The sequence below is a fragment of the Stenella coeruleoalba genome (genome assembly GCF_951394435.1).
Source record: "Stenella coeruleoalba genome assembly, chromosome: 2".
NCBI lineage: Eukaryota > Metazoa > Chordata > Mammalia > Artiodactyla > Delphinidae > Stenella > Stenella coeruleoalba.
Genome location: NC_137147.1, coordinates 112,618,718 through 112,639,448, shown reverse-complemented (window position 1 = coordinate 112,639,448; position 20,731 = coordinate 112,618,718). Strand labels below are relative to the sequence as shown.

At 47.4% G+C, this 20,731-nt stretch overlaps 1 protein-coding gene across 9 annotated transcripts in view; it reads right to left on the bottom strand.

Annotated features, from left to right (window-relative positions):
• NTRK3 (neurotrophic receptor tyrosine kinase 3) overlaps positions 1–20,731 on the bottom strand; it is a gene marked incomplete at its 5' end in the record, with an annotated part of 581,909 nt that overhangs the window by 76,013 nt on the left and 485,165 nt on the right. For 2 of the 9 annotated variants that reach the window (XM_079911031.1, XM_079911030.1), the window contains one exon: positions 17,402–19,495. The exons of the other annotated variants lie outside the window; for them this stretch is intronic. In XM_079911031.1, coding sequence (XP_079767157.1) covers positions 19,377–19,495 — 119 coding nt within the window. In that variant the 3' untranslated portion in view covers positions 17,402–19,376. Of the gene's footprint in view, positions 1–17,401; positions 19,496–20,731 lie in introns of those variants that run through there. 9 annotated transcript variants of the gene reach the window in all.

Sequence of the window (20,731 nt, the reverse complement as noted above, 5' to 3'; positions counted from 1 at the left end):
ACACGGTTGGCCAGCCAGGGTCATCTTTAATCAAAAGTAAAGTAGGAAATTTACTATCTCTTCCCTACTTCAAATCTGAGTTTAGGATGAAAGCCAAACTCATTTTATCGTTGCTTATGGGAGGTAATCCTGCTCTCTGACCGCACCACCGACCCCTCCTGTACCCTGCTTCCTTCCTTCTCACACATTCCAAGTCAGTGCCACCTTAGAGCCCTGATAGCAGCCCTGACAGACTCCTGACTACCTGTCCCCAAATGCCCACTTTCCGACCATTCAACTGAAAGGGACACTGGATAGAAGGGACACTTCTATCACAAGACACTGTTTAAACTTTCATGCATGGCACTGCTGCCATCGGAGAGTTGTCTTCCTGACTTATTTGTCTGTTTATCCACTGGCCTCCCCAGTGGAATGCCAGCTCCATGAGAGCTAAGGATCTTTGTGTCCCCATCAGAACTGTGCCCCAGCAACTCAAGGGATAGATGAGTGACCGCACGGGTGGGTTTGATTATCATTATTCCATAGGCTCCTGTGACTCTGAAAACCTCCAGTGAGAACTGGAGATCGAGCACCATCCGTGGTGGCTGTGGCTTCAGCAGAACCAAATTCTGAAGCCAAGGTGGACGTGCTAATTATTAAGCCAGGGCAGTTCCCAGCAGGAGGGCAATCACAGCTCTGAGTTAATATAAAGCTTAAGGCCGCAGTCATCTGAGCATAGATTCCACCAGTAAACACAAGAATGTCAAAGTTACTGAAAACCAGAACCTCAGGTTTTCCGTCTCCCCTGAAATCCCATCTTCTCCTTAACCTGAGTCCCTGCACCCAAGTGAGGGCTTGATCACAACATTAACTCATTAAACCACTGACACAGACAAAATAAAGAGCCATTTCATCAACTGGGAAGCCCTGAACTGCATTGCAATTAGGTGGGTTCTGTGAATGTTTCCAAGGGTAATGGCTAGGAGGCCAGGCATGGAACCTCACTCCATCTCTGGGATACAGGGTGGACATCCTTGTATGGGCCAGCATATCCTGCCACAGCCTGCCAAGCTGAATCCTCAGCAGGGTGGGAGACTGAGGATGAAGGGGTTTGCCTACTGCATTTCCCAGATCGCACCCTACTAGGCAGCCACCAAGTTTGGCTACGAAGCACCCACAATCAAATGTGCATAGAAACTGAGTTCAGCCGACACTCAACAGTAGCGGAAATAGGCGGTATTTTGCGTCCTTTATGAATGTAAGTTCATCAAGATCTGGGTCTCCTTCCCAAACAAGACTGACCCAGGACCTCCTTCCAGGGGAACCATAGAAAAAACTTTCCCAGTGTAAACTGGCTCATTCTCATTGACTTTGTTCAATACTTTGCTAATGAAACAAAAAGAAATTCCCTCGATTCCCTCTCTTCAATTCTACTTATCTCACTTTTATTTTTCCCTTGTCTTAGATAAATTGATAGTTCTTTTTTTTCCCAAGGATAACCTCTCCACCCAAGCTTTCGTCTTCAGTTTTATCCATCTACTTTTCAGATATTGTCCCATCTAGTATTTACCTCTGCTCGATATCATAAATCTCTCCTTCCCACTGACTTCTCACCTACAGAATAAGGTTTCCCCATTCCTAATAAAAAGCATTCCTTGACCCTACTTGTCCTGGAAATTTCTCCCATGCCCCACTTCATCACCAGATTCATTGATAGGGAGTTTACCTACTCGTGCAGGCTACCAAGCTTCAGCTCCCTATTTGTTTCTCAAGCCTTTAAACTCTTCCTTTTACCATTTCACTCCCTGACCTGTCACAAAGTCATGGTGATCTCCTGATACCCAAATCCAACAGCTTTTTCTTAGTCCTCATTCAACACAGATGAATCCCAAGTCCTTCAGGGTCTGACCAAAGCTCACCTAAGCTCTCTCATCAACAGCTATCTTGCCCATGACTAGGGGCACTCACGTATCTATTCAGACATAGATATGATCGGGATTCTGGAATTCCAGGAAGCAGAGAACACACAGAGACTTATCATAATATTGTGTATTACTTCACTGTGCATGACCATTTCGGTGACCAGAGCTGAATTCTCTTTGCAACCCTGATGCATAGCCCTGTGCTTTGAATTAAGTTTAGATACCCATTCAATCCTGGAATATCATCAAGAGAATGTGTGTCACTGAGGCAGAAAAATCCTCAGTGAGTCATATGGGTGAACTTCCAGGGAAACTGGAAATACTCCTTCCTGGGAGATCTTTCAAAGGAAAGGAGCATTTAGTTAATGCCTTAGTTAACAACTTTTGAAAATGAACAGCTATTTATCAAGCACACACAGTGCTGAGCACGGTGGCATTAGCAGTTCTGCAGATCAGCGCACCAGCTGCAGCAGGGCTTGGGGAAGGGGAGGGGGGAATTAGGCAGGCAGGAAGCAAGCCAGACCTGAGGTGGCTGCAGTGGCAGGGCGGATTCCTGGGTGCGCACTGTGCTCTCCGCTTCCTGGGCTGGGGTAGGTCCTGCCGAGGGCATGACTGGACGAAATAAGCAAGAAATGGACACTAGTATGTCAGTGAGGGCACCAGGCCCCCTATGGCCTGGGCATCAGTGGCTGCTCCAATCACCTACAACTGCTTCTTTGCAATCCCATTGCAGGGAGGGAGAAAGACGGTCTCTCAGAGGTCCTTCCCATGCTGTACTTCCTTGATTCCCAGCTAGCCTGGCTTCCAGAAGAATGCCAGAGAGCCTCATATGGTGGGCCACACATGCCTGAGTGGGCTTCCAGGGCTGGCATCCATGGTCCCTCCCTCAGCCTGGCAGATACGAAGGGCTAGCACCCAGGGATCCTGGAATACACATGGCATCTTGGCAGCCGCCTCTAACAGATGACCCACGAACAGCTTGCCTGGGCTGTAGGTAGTGACACAAACCTAATTGCACTCACTGGTCTCCATTTCAGTGCTCCTCCCAGGCCCAGTTTTCCTTTCCCTTCCCTGTTACCACCCGATCTCAATCCTTAATATCAGCCCCTTATGCTTGTCTGTGCCCCCATATGTTTGGGTTCTTTCTGGACCATCTGCTGTGCTGTCCATGTACCTCTCCTTTCCCCAGGACCTCCTCTCCAGCAGATAAGAGCCCAGGAACTCAGAAGAGGGGAGGGTCAGTTTCTCCTCTTGGTCAGCCTCTGTCCCACGCCCACCTCAGAAGGACACTAAGGGCCCTTTTAGGAAAAGAGAAGGGAACTCACTGGAATCCCAGCATGCTCTTTGCTGTCACCACTGAGAGCTACCACAGAGAAAACATGGCTGTCGCTTGGCCTCCAGAGCTGCAGATTTAGATAATCTCATGATCAGTCTCTCCACCTCTTCATCTTTCCTGTTGCTATTTCCTTGAATCCGCTCCAGCTGGTTGACTTCTCTCCAGTTTGGGCCCCTCTTTTTTGGCTGGAAATGTCTCGCTCTGAATTGTCTGTGGTCTTTCTTGCAGCCAGCTTCAACCTCTACTGCTGTGCCCCACTCAGTATGTTCCCAGGTGGCCACCTGCTTAAAGGCCAGGGCAGGAGGTCAGGGTACATGGGGACTGCCTCCCAACCCTCACCCTGACCTTGAGAAAGTCAAGCTGCCACGCTTGGTCAGCCATCTGAATGACATATGAGATTAGAGGCTTCACTCAGAATCCCATTAACATTTCAACTGTGCAGCTCAGAATCCCCAAACCTAAAATGTGGCAAGACTCTGGCCAGAAGAGCCCTTTGGAGAACAACATTATGGGAATACTGGCAGCGCTTTGAAGTCACCTGGGCAAAGGTAAGGACCCCTACACTCACCAACTTTGTATCCTGGGCTCTGAAGACATCGTGTTCTAGAAGGAGATGGCTTCCCTAAGTTAGCTCTCTGTTACAAGAGGACGGCTGTCTTAAGGAGAGCCCACTGGCTACTTGGGGATTCTTGGGGAGTCCCTAAATACCCAGGGGTGTCTGCAGTGGGCCACAAGGCATGGATCCAGGGACACACAGCGCCTCTGGTGGGCGCTGCCGCTCAGCCATCCCCCTCATTCAGCTTAGCTACCAAAAGTGTGGAAATGCCTGCTGTTATTCATAAGAATAGAAAAATAAAACAAAATAAGCCAAGTTTCCAAACAGTAAAATAAAGATGGTATATCCACACAGTGGAACCTTATCCAGCCATTAAAAATCATGCTGCAACTCTGTGTTCATTGAGGCTGTGGAGAACCTCATTCTCATATATTACTGAGGGTACACGTTGGTATAACCTCATATGGGTTATAGGTACAAAATAGGTATACCAAATAGCATGTGGGGATTATTTGGCCCTGTATTAATGTTGTATTTAGGTTCAACCACATTTATTTAGGTTCATTATATTTTTGATCAATCCATTGAAGTTATTTGTAAGAGCAAAATATTATAAAGAAATTAAATGAATTTGGATACACCAAGGCAATGGAATAGCATGTATCTCTAAAAAAAAAAAACAATGAGCAATTTCTCTCAGAGTTCCGAAAAGCTTGCAGGGGGAATACTATAAAGCACAGGATAATATGTGTGATATAGTTTTACATGTGCAAAATGGAGGGGAAACAAGAGTGTATATTAATATTTGTTTAGATATAATTTGTTTAGATATAATTCATAAGGACACACAATAACAGTGGTTACCTGTGTGGTGATGGTGGTGGTGGTACAATGAACCTGCAGATGAGGGACAGGTGTAGGAAGAATTCATGTATATATGTAACATGTATATAATAACTGAGGTGAACAATACCTCAGTAAAGTTTGTATATAAAATCTTTATTTTACATCAACATATTACATATATTTATTATATATATCATACATATAAACTTTATTTTACATATATATTTACATATAAATAAAAAACTTTATTGAGGTATTATTTACCTACCATAAATCTCACCCATTTTAATGTACAATTCAATGATTTTTAGTAAATCTACCAGTGGCACAACCATCACCATAATCCAGTTTTAGTACATTTTCATCACCCCAATAAGATCTCTTGGGTCCATTTACAGGTAATCCCCATTCCCAACCCCAAACCTAGGCAACCACTAATCTACTTCTTGTCTACACAGATTTGCCTCTTCGGGACATTTCATAGAAGTGGCATCGTGCAAAACAGGATCTTTCGTGTCCTGCTTCTTTCACTACTTAGTATGTTGTTTTTGATGTTCATTCATGTAGCATACACCAGTACTCCATTCCTGTTTACTGTTGAGTAGTATTCCATTGTTTGTGTATCCCATATTTTGTTTATCATCAGTTGATACACATTTGGGTTGTTTCTACTTTTTGGCTATTTTGAAAAAATGCTGCTATGAACATTCATGCACAAGTTTTGTGTGTGTGTGTGTGTGTGTGTGTGTGTGTGTATGTGTTTGAACCATGTGAATAGATTATCTATAAAAAGTCTTTTAATATTGCAAAAGGTTAGTTAAATGGCACATGAAACAATCTTATAAAAAAGGAAGTAGCAAAGCAATGGTTGTGTGTGTGCACGTGCACATAGAATGATTTGATTCTGTTTAATAATTAAATAAGAACATAAAAAAGATTTGAAAGGCAGAAAGCAAAAATGTTAGCGGTGTTGTCTCTGGGTGATGGGACTGTGGATAATTTATGTGTTTGTGTGCTTTTCTGTATTTCAACAAATTGTCTACTGTGAATATAAATTACTTTTGTAATCAGAAACAAACCACAATGCTATTAGAAGAAAAACACCATCATACCCATGCAATTTCTCCAAGGTCTTTACCTCTCTGTTGCGGAAAGATACCCTCCCAATAGTCCCCACATAGGGGAGGGGAGAGTGCATCCTATCTCTCTCTCTCTCTCTCTCTCTCTCTCTCTGTTTAATGCTGGTCACAGCATCCGGAAAACAGTAGATCCCCAATAAATACAAATCAATTTTGGAGACCTCAAGATCAGTCTCCATGGCAACCTGACAAGGGCATGACACTATATGAGCACCACCTCAGGGTGGAGATGGTCCAGCACAAAGAACGCCTGACTTGAACAGCCCGAGGCTGCCAATGGACCATAGTATTTATCTATGTGGCAATGGGATCAGGCTTCCCAGACTCAAAGAGGCAGACATCTTTCTAAATGATGGAACATTGAAAGTCTGAACTGATCATCCTGATTGTGGGTTCCCTGAACTGCCATTTCTATTTATACAGCTGCAAACAGATGTCATGATTCAGTATTTTCCAGAACTACATTTAAGAACTAAGTGTCCTTCCTCTATGTTTACCTCATTCACAATTTCATCATATTGCTTCATAATTACTCATTTGTCTGCACCAGGCCTGTCCCTTACATTTGTAGGACCTGGGACAATAGAATAATTAGAAGCTCACATCTCACATGTTCAAAAATTCGGAAGTCATTAATCAAGCTAACACGCTCTTAAATAAGGTACATCCTATCTTCCTACTCTATTGAATATATTTTCAGAATGACCTGAAGAACCAGGTACAAATTTAGACATCTCAGGCTCCTTGGAGTTGGGAGTTGGGCCATGCGGTGCCAGAGAGCTGGCCCCCGGCTTGCTCCCCTTTTCCACTGCACAGCCAAAGAAGCACAAGGCGCCCCAGCCTGAGCCACAACTCATCCCTCACTCACACTCCCCTCTGCCCCCAAACAGCAGCCCCTTGGCCAACTCTTGGGCTTTACAGGGCACACAGCTGCAGTGCAGCCCACCCTTAGGAGAAAAGACCGACGGACAGGCCTGCAAGTGCCCTGGAAGTGGGCTAAGGACCATTTTGGTAAGGAATTCTGGTTTAGGCAACTGCAACTTTATCTAGAAGGGGTGTAGGACAGGGGATAGGGACGCCATGGCCCTCGGACTCCTGGCAGCTGAAGGAGGGCCCTGAAAAGTATGAAAACCCTCTTGCCCAAGATAAGGGATACCGATCTGTATTCCCACTAGACTGGATTTCTTGACCTTGGCACTACTGACATTTTGGGCCAGGTAATTCATTGTTATGGGGGCTGTCAGTTATGGGGGCTATACCCTTATTTGTGATAATCAAACTCCCTGGGAGACAAGTCACCCCTTCCCCCAATAAGAACCAATGCAGTAGACTGTGAAGCTCTAGAGGGCAGGAAATACAACTGCTTCACCTGGTGGCAGAGTAGATGCCACTCATGGTATAGAGTAGATGCCCAATAACTGTTTGAAGGATGAATCAATGAACCAACATCAACTCATGACCTCAGAGGCATTCTTGAAAGACCTTATTTTCCTGGTGAGGATTGTGAAATACTGGGGACAAAGGACTCCTCAGAACAAGCTGAGAGCCGTTCTTGATCCCCCAGATATAAATGATAAATCTGGGTTATACAGGTAAAAACGCTAGGAAACATAAACACGGTGTCGTGCGCCCAGGACCCCAAGGACGGGACAACTCCCTCTGTCTGACGCATGTATCGAGTTGACCCGACGAGGCTCCTTAAGACCTTATGCATTTCATGGTCCAATCTTTCTCCACCAAAGCTGCCCAGGTTAGGTGAATGAGGGAGGGACCAGGGTCTCTAAACTTAAATAGACACTCCTAAGGGACCTGGTAGAACACTGCTAAGCCCTACATGTTCCTTAGACAAATCCAAATGCGATGCACAATGAGGGCTATGATGCACGTGATGAGACTTCTGACCTGCAAGGTGCTGACTGCAAAAGCTCTTCATCCCCCTGACATTCATTCTCCCTGTCCTCAACATTGGGATTTTGCAAACCCTGTTCATGCTGAGTCTCTTCAATCGGCCGATAATATTTACTGCTGCATCAAGCCCACGTTCCTTCTCCAGAGCAAGCACGCACCCAACCTCCCAGTTTTCTTTATAATAGATGAATTCTTTCTTGTACGGTTCCCACATTCCTAGCAACCGAGCATACATGGTTATATCCAGTTGGGTTTGGGTTGGCACTTTAGGGGCAGTGGTGAATGTTTGCATTAAGAAATGAAGTTCTGATGGAGTCCGACATTTGGAGCAAAGTGCATAAACTGGTACCATTCACTGGTACCAAGAGGACCTAGACTTGATTTCCGAATCTGCTCATGCCTCAGTTTTCCCTAGAGTGGCAGGTCTCAAAATGTGGTCCAAATAGCCCTGGTGGCCCTGAGACCTTCTCGGGAGATCCACGTGTCAAAACTATTTTCCTAGGAATACTAAGATGGTCTGTTCTTTTGTTCACTCTCATTCTCTCACAGGTATACTAGGAGTTTTTCCAGTGACTTCCTGACATGTGATGGCATCATTGCTCTGACGGCTAAATAAAATGTGTGTGTGTGTGTGTGTGTGTGCACGTGCACTTGTGTTTTCCAATGTTTCTCAGTTTTAATTTAAATTACAGTAATTGTGGATGAATATAACCTACATAAACAAAAACTCTTCAAGGTCTTTCTAATTTTTGAGTGTAAAGGGGTTCCAAGCCCAGAAAGTTTGAGAACCACTGTCCTAGAGCAAGAATGCTAGTCATACTTCTACAGCATTGAAAGTAGGGAGTGGGGAAAAAAATATTTGGAAGACCTTTCTGTGAGGTAGAGTAAGTTACCGAATATAAAAATAAGTACACTTTCAGAGTTTTATAACAGGAGTGTCACTGTGACATTTTAACTGCAAAATGTTCTCTAGGTTCTTCGAAGTGGAAAAAAAACAAGTCTAGAAAAAAAGCAAAAGTATTAATATTTTCAGTAAAAGCAATACATCTTAAACACAACATTGCTTGTCTGGAGGTTTACCGATGATCTGATTTGCACCTGGACCAGCCTCAACTCAAACACCCGCAACCTGTCCAAAGATTGGCTCTATTTGTTGGCATCCCTGAGGGTGTCAATTACACTTGCAATTTTAAATTTGACTGCAGTTTTGAGATTATAAGTGGCTTTCAGTTACCCATGCTATAGAATCAGGATGCATTATCAAACAGAAGTATTTTTATTAATATCTAAACAACATCACTGAGGAAACTAAACAGATGAAAGACCCCATTCCCTCTAGGTTTAACAGCAATCCTTCCATCACATCTGAGTTTCCCTTTTTAAATTTCTTTAATTCCTTTTCCCCCTTCATGTAACAGAGATGCTATTTTCTTGCCACCCTCACCCAAGTGCCTAGGTGTTTTGACCACATGGCGTCATTCATACGCCCAGTATACCTAGAAGAGGCATATGACAATTGGCTCCATTTTTTAGATGGAACAACTGACACATGAAATCCACCTTCCCAGATCAACACGGCCAACTGATGGCCAGGCCACCAACTGCTACCCAAGATGCTACCCACCCATACTGGAGCGGGGGTCCCCAGATCCTTGTTTGAAGAGGCACAAGCTGGAAGCTGATGGGGTCATTTCTAGAAACTGCCTCTCCCCGACTCACAGAAGCAAAAGCCATACATTTTCTTAATTAAAAGAACAATAATAGTAATCATAATAACAGATAAGGAGAGGTCAAGAGCGTGTCACCAACAAGAAAAGTTTTACCATTTCAAAGCTGGGGCAGTTGGATCGTGAACTACCATCTCAAGCCCAGCCACTTTTCTACATCCAGCTTCCATCTTCTGCACTATAAATAATTCAGAGTTTTCTTTTTTCTTAAATATCACAAAACCAAGTCGGAATCTTTATGTGAAGGATTCTGCTGTGTCCTTCTCTCCCTCCTCCTCTCCCTCCCTAGCCAGCCCAGGCAACTCCCAGGAGAACGACCCCTCAAGCTTTAACATTTATTCTTTGACATTTCAGACTATTTGTTAGGCAGAGCTGCCTTCTTGAGATCAAAGTTGGAAAATCTTGCCAAGAACTCCCGCTTGGCCCTGTCCGACTGTGACAGCGAGGGTCTATTAACCTCCAAGCATCTGCTTCATTCCTCTTCGGGAGAAATCCACCAACCCTCACCCAGAAGGGCAGCCATCCTCTCCCTCTTCCTCCCTCCCCAGCACTCCAGGAGGGGCCAGAGGTCACCCTTCCCACGTGATACACTAAGACACTCAGCACAGAGAGACAGACCTCAGAACCAGATGTCCCCACTAGGAGACAACAGTGAGGACATGGGGACATGGTATTTGGGACACCTGTCCGGGGTGGGGACATGGTATTTGGGACATCTGTCTGGGTAGGATCTTTTATCTGAGGGACAGCAAGCTCAGAGACAAATATGGAACAAGGAAAGGTAACTTACCCAAGTCATTTTGCTGGCAGTAGTGCTGAGACTGATGCCAGCTCTTCACTGCCGTGCACTACTGCTAGATGATGTCACCTCCATCCCCCTGGGAGGGTGACCAGGTTTAGGGCTGAAGTCTTAAGCTCTTACGTGAAACGACTTACCATTTTCTTCCGAGGCATCGCAGTGAAGGGTTCCTGCACTTCACAAGAGCACCTACCCACCAGCTGCCAGAATCATTTCTTCCTCCATACAAAGCCGAGGGCCAAACTGGGGGACCGAGCCTAAAGCTGGGCAAAGGTGTCGGGATATTGTGGTTCACCTTTTATTTTTCTCTATTTTTTTTTGTGTGTGGTGGTTCATCTTGATGTAAGAGGTCAGTGGTTGACTAACCCATCTTGCTTGGTTCTTCTTCAAAAAGCTTCTGCCCACACCCTGACCCAGTGTTACCTAGAGTGTATGCATGAGTCTATTTAGAGTGAAGAGTGTTTTATGTTCAATTAGATTGGGAAAGAGGTAGGATAAAAAGGGTTATTTAAAGGAGGACTTCTCAGAGCCTTTAGTATCCTAACATGCATGGTAAACCTACGAGAGGTTGGCTATACCATACAATGCTCTCCAACGTTATTTGATGGGCTCTTAGCATCTTATGAAACTAGAGGGAAACATTTCCACGGCCAAGGAAAAGGAGAGCACTTGATCCTTACAGCATGATTTATTTAATAACAAGTTGGGCATTCAAATGAAGACAGGACCCCATTGTGGAAACTGAAGCTTTCCCAGAAAACTGATCAATCCATGTAGGGCAGTAGTTGGTCAAGTGGCTGACCCACAAAATTACTAAGATGGCCAAAGATACCATCCTAGAAATGTGCAGTGGTGTCATTCTGGTCTTTTTAATGACCAGATTGTCCATTTGGTATCAAAGGTACTACGCAGCAATTGCCTGTTATAATACCGGGAAATGTCAAGTTGACAGCCATAAAGATTGAACGATTCCATGAGTCATTCACACATGAACTCAGAATTTCAGTTCTCGCAGGAAGGACATTCTCAGAATATATTCTTTATTCATGGTGCCTCTCCTACCCACCCTCCCCACCAGAGTCAAGTTCTCACTGGTCGCTCTGCATCTGGCTCCCTCTGAAGCAGAAGGCTTTGGTCCAGAGCTGTGGCTCTAAGATGGGAGCGACAAGAGAGATCCTGGCTGTGCCCTCTCAGCCAGCGTGAGTTTTCAGAGACCTAACGCTCATGACAAAAATTGCTTTGAGATTTCCTCTCAGGTTCTCTGTCACGTGAGTCTTTTTCTCAGAATTAACAGTAAGAGAAGGCTGACACGTTGGTGTATACATAATACGTGGGCTGGACTTAGCATCTAGCCTGCCTTCCGGAATTTTCCTTCTCCCTAAGATTGCTTGTAGGAGGGCCCTGGGAGAGGTGTCTCCATTGGTTGGCCCATGGGACACAGACTTTAGGACTTGTCCTTCTTGACTGTGGCAGCAGGAGGGCAGATCTTGGAGACAGTTTGTCTGGCCAGTGCTGAGAAGGGTTGGCAGTGAGACAGCGTCTGTATGTCCAGGGGTCTCCTGTGTTATGGAATCTAAACCCTCTCAGCTCCAAATCAAGGATGTTCTGTGTCTCCCTGCTCCCAACACCCTCGAGAACCTGGCTGTGTGTAGTAAATATCTCCCTAGGCCTGTCCAGCTACTAAGAACGGTGGCACAGACTGTAGACAGATGTCATTCCTCCAAGAGCACCCAGGACCCCTTCCCCCCAGCCCCACACCTTCTCTTCCCCTGAGAAGTCCATCTGGGAGTCAGGATCACATGACTTTGGCCAAAGGCTGTTGCAAACGTTGCAATGTAATGGACATTGCATTGCAATTTTAAAACATTATCACGAGGACCAAAACAGACCAAAGCTGGTGTGTGCTTCAGAGTAAAAAAGTAGGTGGCATTTCAGAGCATCACCAGGCCATAGTTGACAGCAGTGAAGTCACTTTACAGGGGTTAGGTCCTTGCCCTTCTCACTGCAGAATAAACGTAGGGACAAGAGAGGGAAGCCTTGTCCCTTGTCTTTTGAAGGGAAATAGGCCGGTTGCTCCACTGAGGTCCCCAAAGGCCGAACCAGGCTTCATTTTGCTGCCATGGTAACAGCACATGGGAGGTAGAAACGGGGAGGAGGAAAGAGAGCTCCACAGACAAGCTGGGTGTCACTGTCAGCCACCAAGGCCTCCGCCATTACTCACCCAAGTCAGGCTTGGTGGGGTTTTTCCGAACTGACATGACACTCTGTTCCTCAAACTTGGATGGAGCCACAAGTCGGACACAACCCTGGAACTCATACCTTTGAGCAGCCTCGACCCTTGGTCTTCAAACCTTCTCCATAGCCATGTAGGCCACTCTGATCCACCTTCCAAACTCTCAGACAGCGCCTGCCATTGCTCTTAGACAGGGTGTGAAGGGAGAATTGCTCTTTCCCTCTCAGAAAAGCCAAGCTCCATTCTTCCTGCCTTATGCCACATGCCCCCCCCCACACACTGTCAGCCAAATCAAAGTCAGGTTCATGGACATCAAAGCGGCCTTAAGCGGCTCCTATTTGCAGAGGGTCGTGGGAAGACACGTGATCCTGAGATGCCCAGGGCTGCCTCTGGTCTGAGTAGGAAGCTCATGCATCCCCTGTTTTCCAGGCTTGAAAGTCTCAACAAAGCTCTCACCAGGGTTTCTCTACAGCTCGGATCTTCCCTGGGAACTTGGAAATCCTGCCTTTCTCCTCTACCCAAGTAGTTCCACATTCCTTCCCAAACTGGACCTGCATGGACCTGGCCTTGCCTTTGGCACAGAATCTGAGTCATCAGCATCCTCTGTGTCCCTCTAGGATCGGTGCTTCTCAGAGATCCTCCTGCCTTTCTGGTTTCTTTCTTGCACGGGAGCCGAACAGGCTGTAGTCAAAGGATAACCCCAATATCTCCCTCACTCTCCCCAGTTCTCACAATGCCCCACCCCCAAACCTGCAGAATATCTGAGCAATGCATCCACCTCCAGCTGGAAGGCAAAGGGGGTGGGGAAGGAAGAGCTACTGCTCTCAGGTACACACCCAGGAGGGGACAGGGTCCTGATGGAAAGAGACGAAAAGGCAGCGAGCTCTTAGGCCTCATCACCCACCCAATCTCCTCCCCGAGCAAGCAGAGCTTAAGTCCCAGGGGCAAACTGGGGTCACTTTATCGAAGGAGGAATTGGGATTAAAATCCTACCCTCGGAATCCTGATTAAATTTCCAAACCATGTGCAAAAGCAGACGAGAAACCTGATCCCTTGCCAGCAAGAGATCTTCAACTCACTTTGGGTTCAAGGAGAGTGGAAGGAGGCTTATTTAGCTCTGGGATATATGATTAGATCTTGGCTGAGATTTTCTTGAGAGGTGAGTAGGGCGGTGTGTGGGGGTGGGGGTGGTACGGGATTTCTAAAGGCAAAATGCAGAACCAGAGCTATCCAAGGCAACTGAGGCCACTGGCCGCTTCGGCCGCTCCCCAGCAGCACAGTGGGGATGTCAGGGGTGGGGCAAAGCTAGGGGTGCAGGGGAGTAGAGCTTCAGGCCTCCTGGACAATTTGGATGCAGACCAGGTTCCCCTGAAGCTCCCACCCTCCTCGCTGCCCCGTCGCCTCCTCCGCTGTCACACTGAAGAGTTTTCCCTCTGTCCTTCCCAAAGGAGCCTCAGAGCAGCCAGCATCCCTTCACCTTCACGCCTCCCCGTCTGTCCCTCACTGCTACCCTCATCTTGCTCTCCATTTCAGAGTCACTCTGGAGGCCACCTGTGAGTCTAGCCGGAGCTCCGAGTCGGTAAACACTGAAGGAACAAAGGCCCTCTGCCTAATCCGCACGTGGCGCAGTCCAGGAAGCTACACACAATGAAGTCACCCTGCATTGATCTGCTGGCTCCCCGTGCTGTCTCCACAGCATCAAACCCTCCCTGGCGTCTAGCTCCCGTATCTGAGACGCTTGAGCCTCTGCTCAGGCCTGGCCTTGACCTGCAGGAGCTGTGCAGAGCCAGGGGAAGCGTCACGGCCCAGTGCTAGGCTGAGGTCACACCTGCGGCTGGGGAGGGGAGCACGTGGTGCCTGGGAGCTTGGCTACACAAAAGAATTCCCACGTCAGAAGGGAGCGACAGGGTAGCCCAGAGCCCAGCTTCTTGGCGTCCAAATTGAAGATGCTTGGCATCTGCTCTTTCCCTGGGTGAGAAGCACATGGCTGAGCTTCCACACACCAGGAGGTCTTTGAGGAAGGGTGAACAAAGTTCAGATGGGGGTGCACAAGGCAGGCAAGGATCTTCCTTCCACTACCTTCCTGCCTGAAGCCGCTCCCGCTTGCCCAGACCTGGGCAGCCTCACCTACCGACTTGAGGATCAGATGTGTCTCAGCCAACAAGTCCTTCTTGACAGCAAAGATGCCACCCTTATCTGTTTGGGGATCTCACCAACTGAAAACCAGATGATTCATCTTAGATGTAAGAACAACTACATTTTCAGGCATCAAGGGTCATTAAATGCTAGAATGCGTGAAGAAGGAGCGTGGCAGACGTTCTTTTCAAAATCACTGTGTTCGGGTGTTTCCAGGAGGAAGTTAGGGATAGCATCTAGCCCCAAAGACCCCTGAAGGACTTCATCTAGAGAGCCAGGGGGAGGCTATGACTGTGGAGATCCCAGGACTGCAGCTTTCCAGGAGCAGAAGATGGGGCTGCTCTATGGGGCAGCTGAACAGCCACGAGCACCAGGAGGTCAAAGAGACCCCGTGTCAGTCCTGGCTCTGCCACTCACAGCTGTGAAAACCTGGCCTAGTGATTACTAACCCTTTCTGAGCTTCAGCGTCCTCATGGGTCAAATGTGCCTGGCTCTGAATAGGTGCTTCATAAGTTCGACATAATGATCGTTACTAATGCTCCCCAGGAAAGCCCATTCTTTGGAGCTTGGCAACCAGTTCCGGGATCTGGCCACACAACCCTAGTGAAAGACTCAGGTCCTCTCCAGAGCATGTCCCTGGAAGGCCCTACAACTGAGTTGACCACTGTCCTACAGCTTCTTAAGGGTACAGTGAGTTCCCCACCCTCTGAGCTTCAGGGAACAGGGTTCAGAACCAGGGCCCCTCAATCACTCCTTCCAGAATGAAGATCCAGACAGCACATGGCAAGCACACTGGTTTCATGGACTGAAGCTTTGCCATGAAATCCCCTAGGACCAAAATGTAAGCTCAAGTCCGAGAAAGCCACTGTGAAATCCTGTGGGTGAGATTCCAAACACAGAGCTACAGGTCTTGTTGGTCCCCTGAGCCTCCCTGCCTGAAGCCAGTCCAACCCAGCATCCTTGGTGGGCTGAGTTCCTCTCTCCACACCTCCCCTGTGCCAGCTCTGACTGCCCCAGAGTCTCTAACGTTGGGGTAGATGCCATGGGACTTCAAAGCCCAGCAGGAGAGCATAGGGAACAGAGTCCTAGACACTCAACACAGCTCCCCAGTCTCAGCCAGTCCTCATTCCTCCCGGCAACTTTTTCATGCTTCCCTGCCATCTGCCATGGTCTCTTCTGCTGCTTTAGACCTTCTCAACGCTCTTAGATGTTCTCACTTGCAGCACAAGGCCTTGCCTTACACTTGATAGGCAAAATAGAAGCCACCAGACAAGAACTCTCTCACTCTCTTGCCCGCCCCAAACCTCTAAACCCTCATCTTTTCCTCTTCCTCCTGCTGCACCAGGACAGCTCTCCCTCCATGTGGCTGAGCCTTCCTCCTGAGGATGGGCGCTTTTCTTTCCCATCTTCCCAGGGGCCGTTTCTATTCATCATCTTTTCTCCCAAGCATTGGCAGGCTCTACGCATCCTGATAAAACAAAACTTAAATATCTCTACTTATTAATAATGAAATTCTCCCTAGAATCCATGCAGCCTGAAGGTCCCAAAGACAGTCTCAACGCTTGGGGCATCCCTGGTCCAATCCTGGAACCCTTGAGAACAGGAGAATGTGGAGCTGGGCAACCCCCTACCCAGGCCACTCTATAGAAAAGGAGCTTCCATTGGGGATGAGGTGAGGTGAGGGCTCAAACCAAGCTAGACTTAAATAAGAGATTGAGTAAGAGTAAGTAGAAAAAGCACCAACCTAGCCGAATCAATCCCTGTTGGACTTCCACCTTGAGCTCACCCACCTTATTTCCGCATGCCTCATCTTTACTTCCTAAGTAAGAAGCCCCCAAAAAGCCTACTGAGACCAAGGGAAGGGTCAAAATCCTCCCAGCCCCTGACCTCCTCTCTTGTTCCAAATCTCCTACATACAAAGTCCCTTCCTCCTAAAAGGAAGATATCGTAAGTTACAGAAGGCATTTTGACCCTTCTAGCTGGGTCAGGGCCCAGGAACCAAGGGCAGACAGATACAGCCAGCTCATCTAAGCATTTTAGCCTCAGTAGGACCCCAGGACTCTTCTGCCTCTCCTTTTCTGGTAGCCCACATGAGACCTGACATGAGAGTTTGGCCTACCTTAGTGTGTATGTGTCTGTGGGGGGGCAGGGAGTGGTCTCTGGATGATTGGCATGTTGGCCTACAAGCCCAGAACCCCATCTTCCTCTGGGCAAAGTCACTTCCCCAAGATCCATAAGGGAGATGTAAAGCCACTGCAACCAAGGGAAAAATTACACTGGCTTACTGGTGCACCAAAGATAAAGGATCCCTCAACCCCACTCCCAGACCCCCTTACACATCAGCTCTGAAGAAAGGATCTCCATAAGCCTTGGCTGTCCGGACAATAGACGAGTCCCCAGCCACCGAGGAGACAAGGGTCTCAGTAACCTGAGTTGTATCTGAAAGAGTCAGGTTTGAACCTGGCTTCTGTCTCTTGTGCTTGTGTGACCCTGACTGAACCATTCAACTCTCTGTGCCTCTAATTCTTTCTCAGTAAGATGAGGAAACCCTTCACTGTATGGACTCAGCCTGTATCTGGAGGGGTCTCAGTGAAAGCAACCAATGGAACAGATTGTAAAATCCTTTGCAAACAGGACTTGGCTAAGAAACTTCTTTAAAAGAGTAATAGTAAAATTGGGGGGAATTAAAAACCGGGGTAGCCTGAAATGTCTATGTATCTTTAATATTCTTTGCAAAATTGCCAAATAAGAGGTCTGATCCAGTCATTTCATTAGAAAATAAAGTGTTTATTAAGAAACTATACACTGAACACTCCTATATGTCTCTGCGGAAACACAACGCCCCATGGTCATAGCACAAGGTGAAGAAAATGGCAGAATAAAAGATGCTGGGATGGATGGAGCCTGGGAGGCTGGAAATGAGGTAATGATTTACAATAATTAAAAAACATCATCCTCAAGCTTACTCCTTAAAGCCACACTCAGGAGGGGGCCCTGGCCCAAAGGGTTGGCAGGACACAATGGGGAATAGCCAGACATGAAGCAATGGGGAGCAGGATGGCGGGGAGCTGGGAGGGGCTAAATAAACACACTTCTAGGCCCTGGAGAGAAGCTGAATCCCCGTGTGATACTCTGAACATTCAGGCGCCCGGGAGGCCACCCCAGATACTGGGCAAGAACTTGGAAAGCTGTGCATTTTTAAAGCCCATGGAGGTGTCTGCAGAATCAGGCTGGGAACCCGACGTGAAGAACCACCATCCACGGGACTCAGGACCTAAAACCCTAAGTGGGAATCCTAACCCCCAGGGAAATTTCCCAAGGCAGAGAATCTGTTATGTATTACTGTGCATCATCACTCCAAAACTTAGTGGGTTAAAACCACCACCATTTTGTCCTACGATCTCCCCATGGTTGGCCCCCTCTTCCATGCTCCACCCTCAAGGGGGCAGCCTGTGCTGACCCCCTACAACGGAGGCACCATGGGTGGGGGGGTGGTGGAAACTAGGCCAAGCCCGAAGTCCAACATGGCAGCAAATCTGGGAGAGGTTCAGGCCCTACAACTGTACCTTTCCTATTGAAGCAGGGGGAAAAGCATCCCTTTCCTTCTCCCCAGTGGATCAAATTGAAAATGGGGGAAACAAACCTCCCTCTTTGGGAGAGGGTGGCCATGGAGTAAGGCATGAGTCAAAGCAAGCAAAGTAAACACATATATTGACCAGAGAACAGGATGACACTTCCATTGGAGCCATGAGAGGGGCTGGAGGAGGCCAATTTTTACTTCTCTTCCCCTTCAGTTCATCTTGGCCTTGAAATGGTGATTCCATTGGGTGCCAAAAGTTCTCAGAGTCAAGAATAAGTAAAAGTGGGGGAAGAGAGCCAATACCGGGATCATGGAACAGCAGGAAGGGCCTTGGTCCCTGATTCCCTTGGTCCCTTGTGGTCCTAGCAGGATGCCCAATTCACAGGCAAGACCTCCTGCAGCCAAAGCTTGTCGGAACTGCAGATCTAGAGGCCAAGAAGGAGCCCTGGAGAAATCCTCTTCTCCAAGGAGTTTTCTAATACCACTCACTGTGAGCCGTTCCAGAGAGAAGAGGAAGTAGGGGGAAAGTGTGTCCAAAAAAAAGGTATGGTTTTCTCCACCAAAAAAAAAAAAAAAAAATATATATATATATATATATATATATATATATATGTAGAAAATGATTGGTTTCCATTCTTTCCTCTGAGACCTAATCTGGTGCCAATACTTGGGCCTGGCTCCCTCTCCTCTCACCGCGCCGTCTCCACCTCTGCTTAGATGTTCTTCCCCACGGGAGGCTGCAGGGCGACGAGGTCACTAAGAGGATGGCCTGGTATCCTAGGGAGAGCCAGGGAGACCCCACGCTTCCAAGCGGGGAAAGTGAGGCCGGAGCACGGCTGGACTTCATCAGGCTTTCTCGTGGTGGTTGGGTTGTTTGTGGAAAGCAAGAGAATGGCTAGTGTATTTAAGAGATGGTTCCTGGTGCACAGGTTTTTAATTCTCTTTATTGGCTCTTAAGATGATGGCAGGAGCTGCCTTGGAGGCCAGAAAAAAAAGGAGCACAGTGATGATTGGAGGGAAAGGGCAACCCTGCCAGTGGTGGATGGGGGCAAACACCCGTCTTGGTGGTGATAAAGGATGCAGGGGCACCGGCGGCTCGTGTAGTTTCTACTTAGCATCCCCGGATCCAAACAGAACAATGCCTAGAGCTTCCAACCTCTCAGAGGGCCCAGCCTACCAAGGTGACATCAAAACAGGGAGGCTTAAAAGGAGTTTTTAAAAGCCATGACGTCCTTTGCTGAAATAAACATTGACATCCTCAACATAGATGCCATGGTTAAGAGGCTTGGAATGTCCGGGAAGGCTTATTGGATTCAACATAATTTCTCTGAAACCTATAAAAAACAAAAACAAAAAAACAGAAAAACAGAAAAAAGCAAAATAAAGTAAAAACCAAAACCCCCAAAGAAGATCAAAACTAGAAGGGGAAACAGAGAGGGAGCTTGAAAGGTAGGGGGAAGAACTAGAGATACGGGACACAGATACAGATATATTGGGAACAGCCAAATGAATTCTCAGCAAAAGGGAAGGATAGCAGGAGGGGGTTAACTTAAAACCAAGCATGGTCAGAGAAACTGGAAACACTCCACCTTTGCTGCAGCCTCCACTGAACCGAGGAAGGGACGTGAGCAAAACGTTTGGGGGCTTGGCCTTGGATTGTCCTGGAAGAGGAGGGGAGGGACAGCCTCATCTAAGTAGGAGGAGGCCCTGATGATGAGCTTGAGAGGGAGGTGGGAACAGGGCATAATCGCTAGGGTCCCTGGGGGGCAAAGGGGTGGGAGGAAAATGCTCTCCAGACCTTACATTCTTAAGGGATACCTGAGGGCCATTTCTAACCCTAGGAGCTGGGATAATGTGAACCACCTTTGATTGCACCAGGTTGGGGGCACTGTACTTCCAAGACTATAAACTCCTTCTCCTTCACTTTTTCCTCTCACTTCACCCAGTCAGTGCAATGATGGCTGATCTCTCAGCCTTCCCATAATTCCAAGTCTCATAGCGGATGGAACACCCTGGAGGAGTAGCATTGGTGGCCATCAAGCCATGGGCAGCCTCAAGCAAGGAGGACTTCCATGCTAGCTCAGCTCCTCTTTGGCTCCACCCTGCCATGGACGGAATTAGGATGTCCAGAGACGTGGGTGTTCCTGATCAAATCTCCAGAAGGAGGTTTTTCAGTCAACCCCGGATTAAAATAATGTCTATAAAATAATGTCTGTAACGAGTGCGTGGGTGTTTACGTGCGTGTGCAGACAAGATAGGAGTAAGCCAACCTTTTTAGGAGAGCTGTGTGCAGGTATGTGAAGAGCGTAACGGCAGCTAGACGTTGAGGCTATGATGGGGAGAGATCGAGTTGGTAGCACTGAGACTTTCCCCTCCTCATTCTGAGGGCATATTACGATCAAAACAGAGTTGAGTCATCTTGGATGTTGGGTGCCCTCCTTCTGCAGGGAGTGGGGTTAGATTGTGGAGATGGAGGAAAGTTCCTCACTGATGAGGTCATGTTTAGAGGGAGACTTGGTTTCAACATGAGATGTTTCTGTGCTAGCATCACTAGGCTAACCCAGGACAAG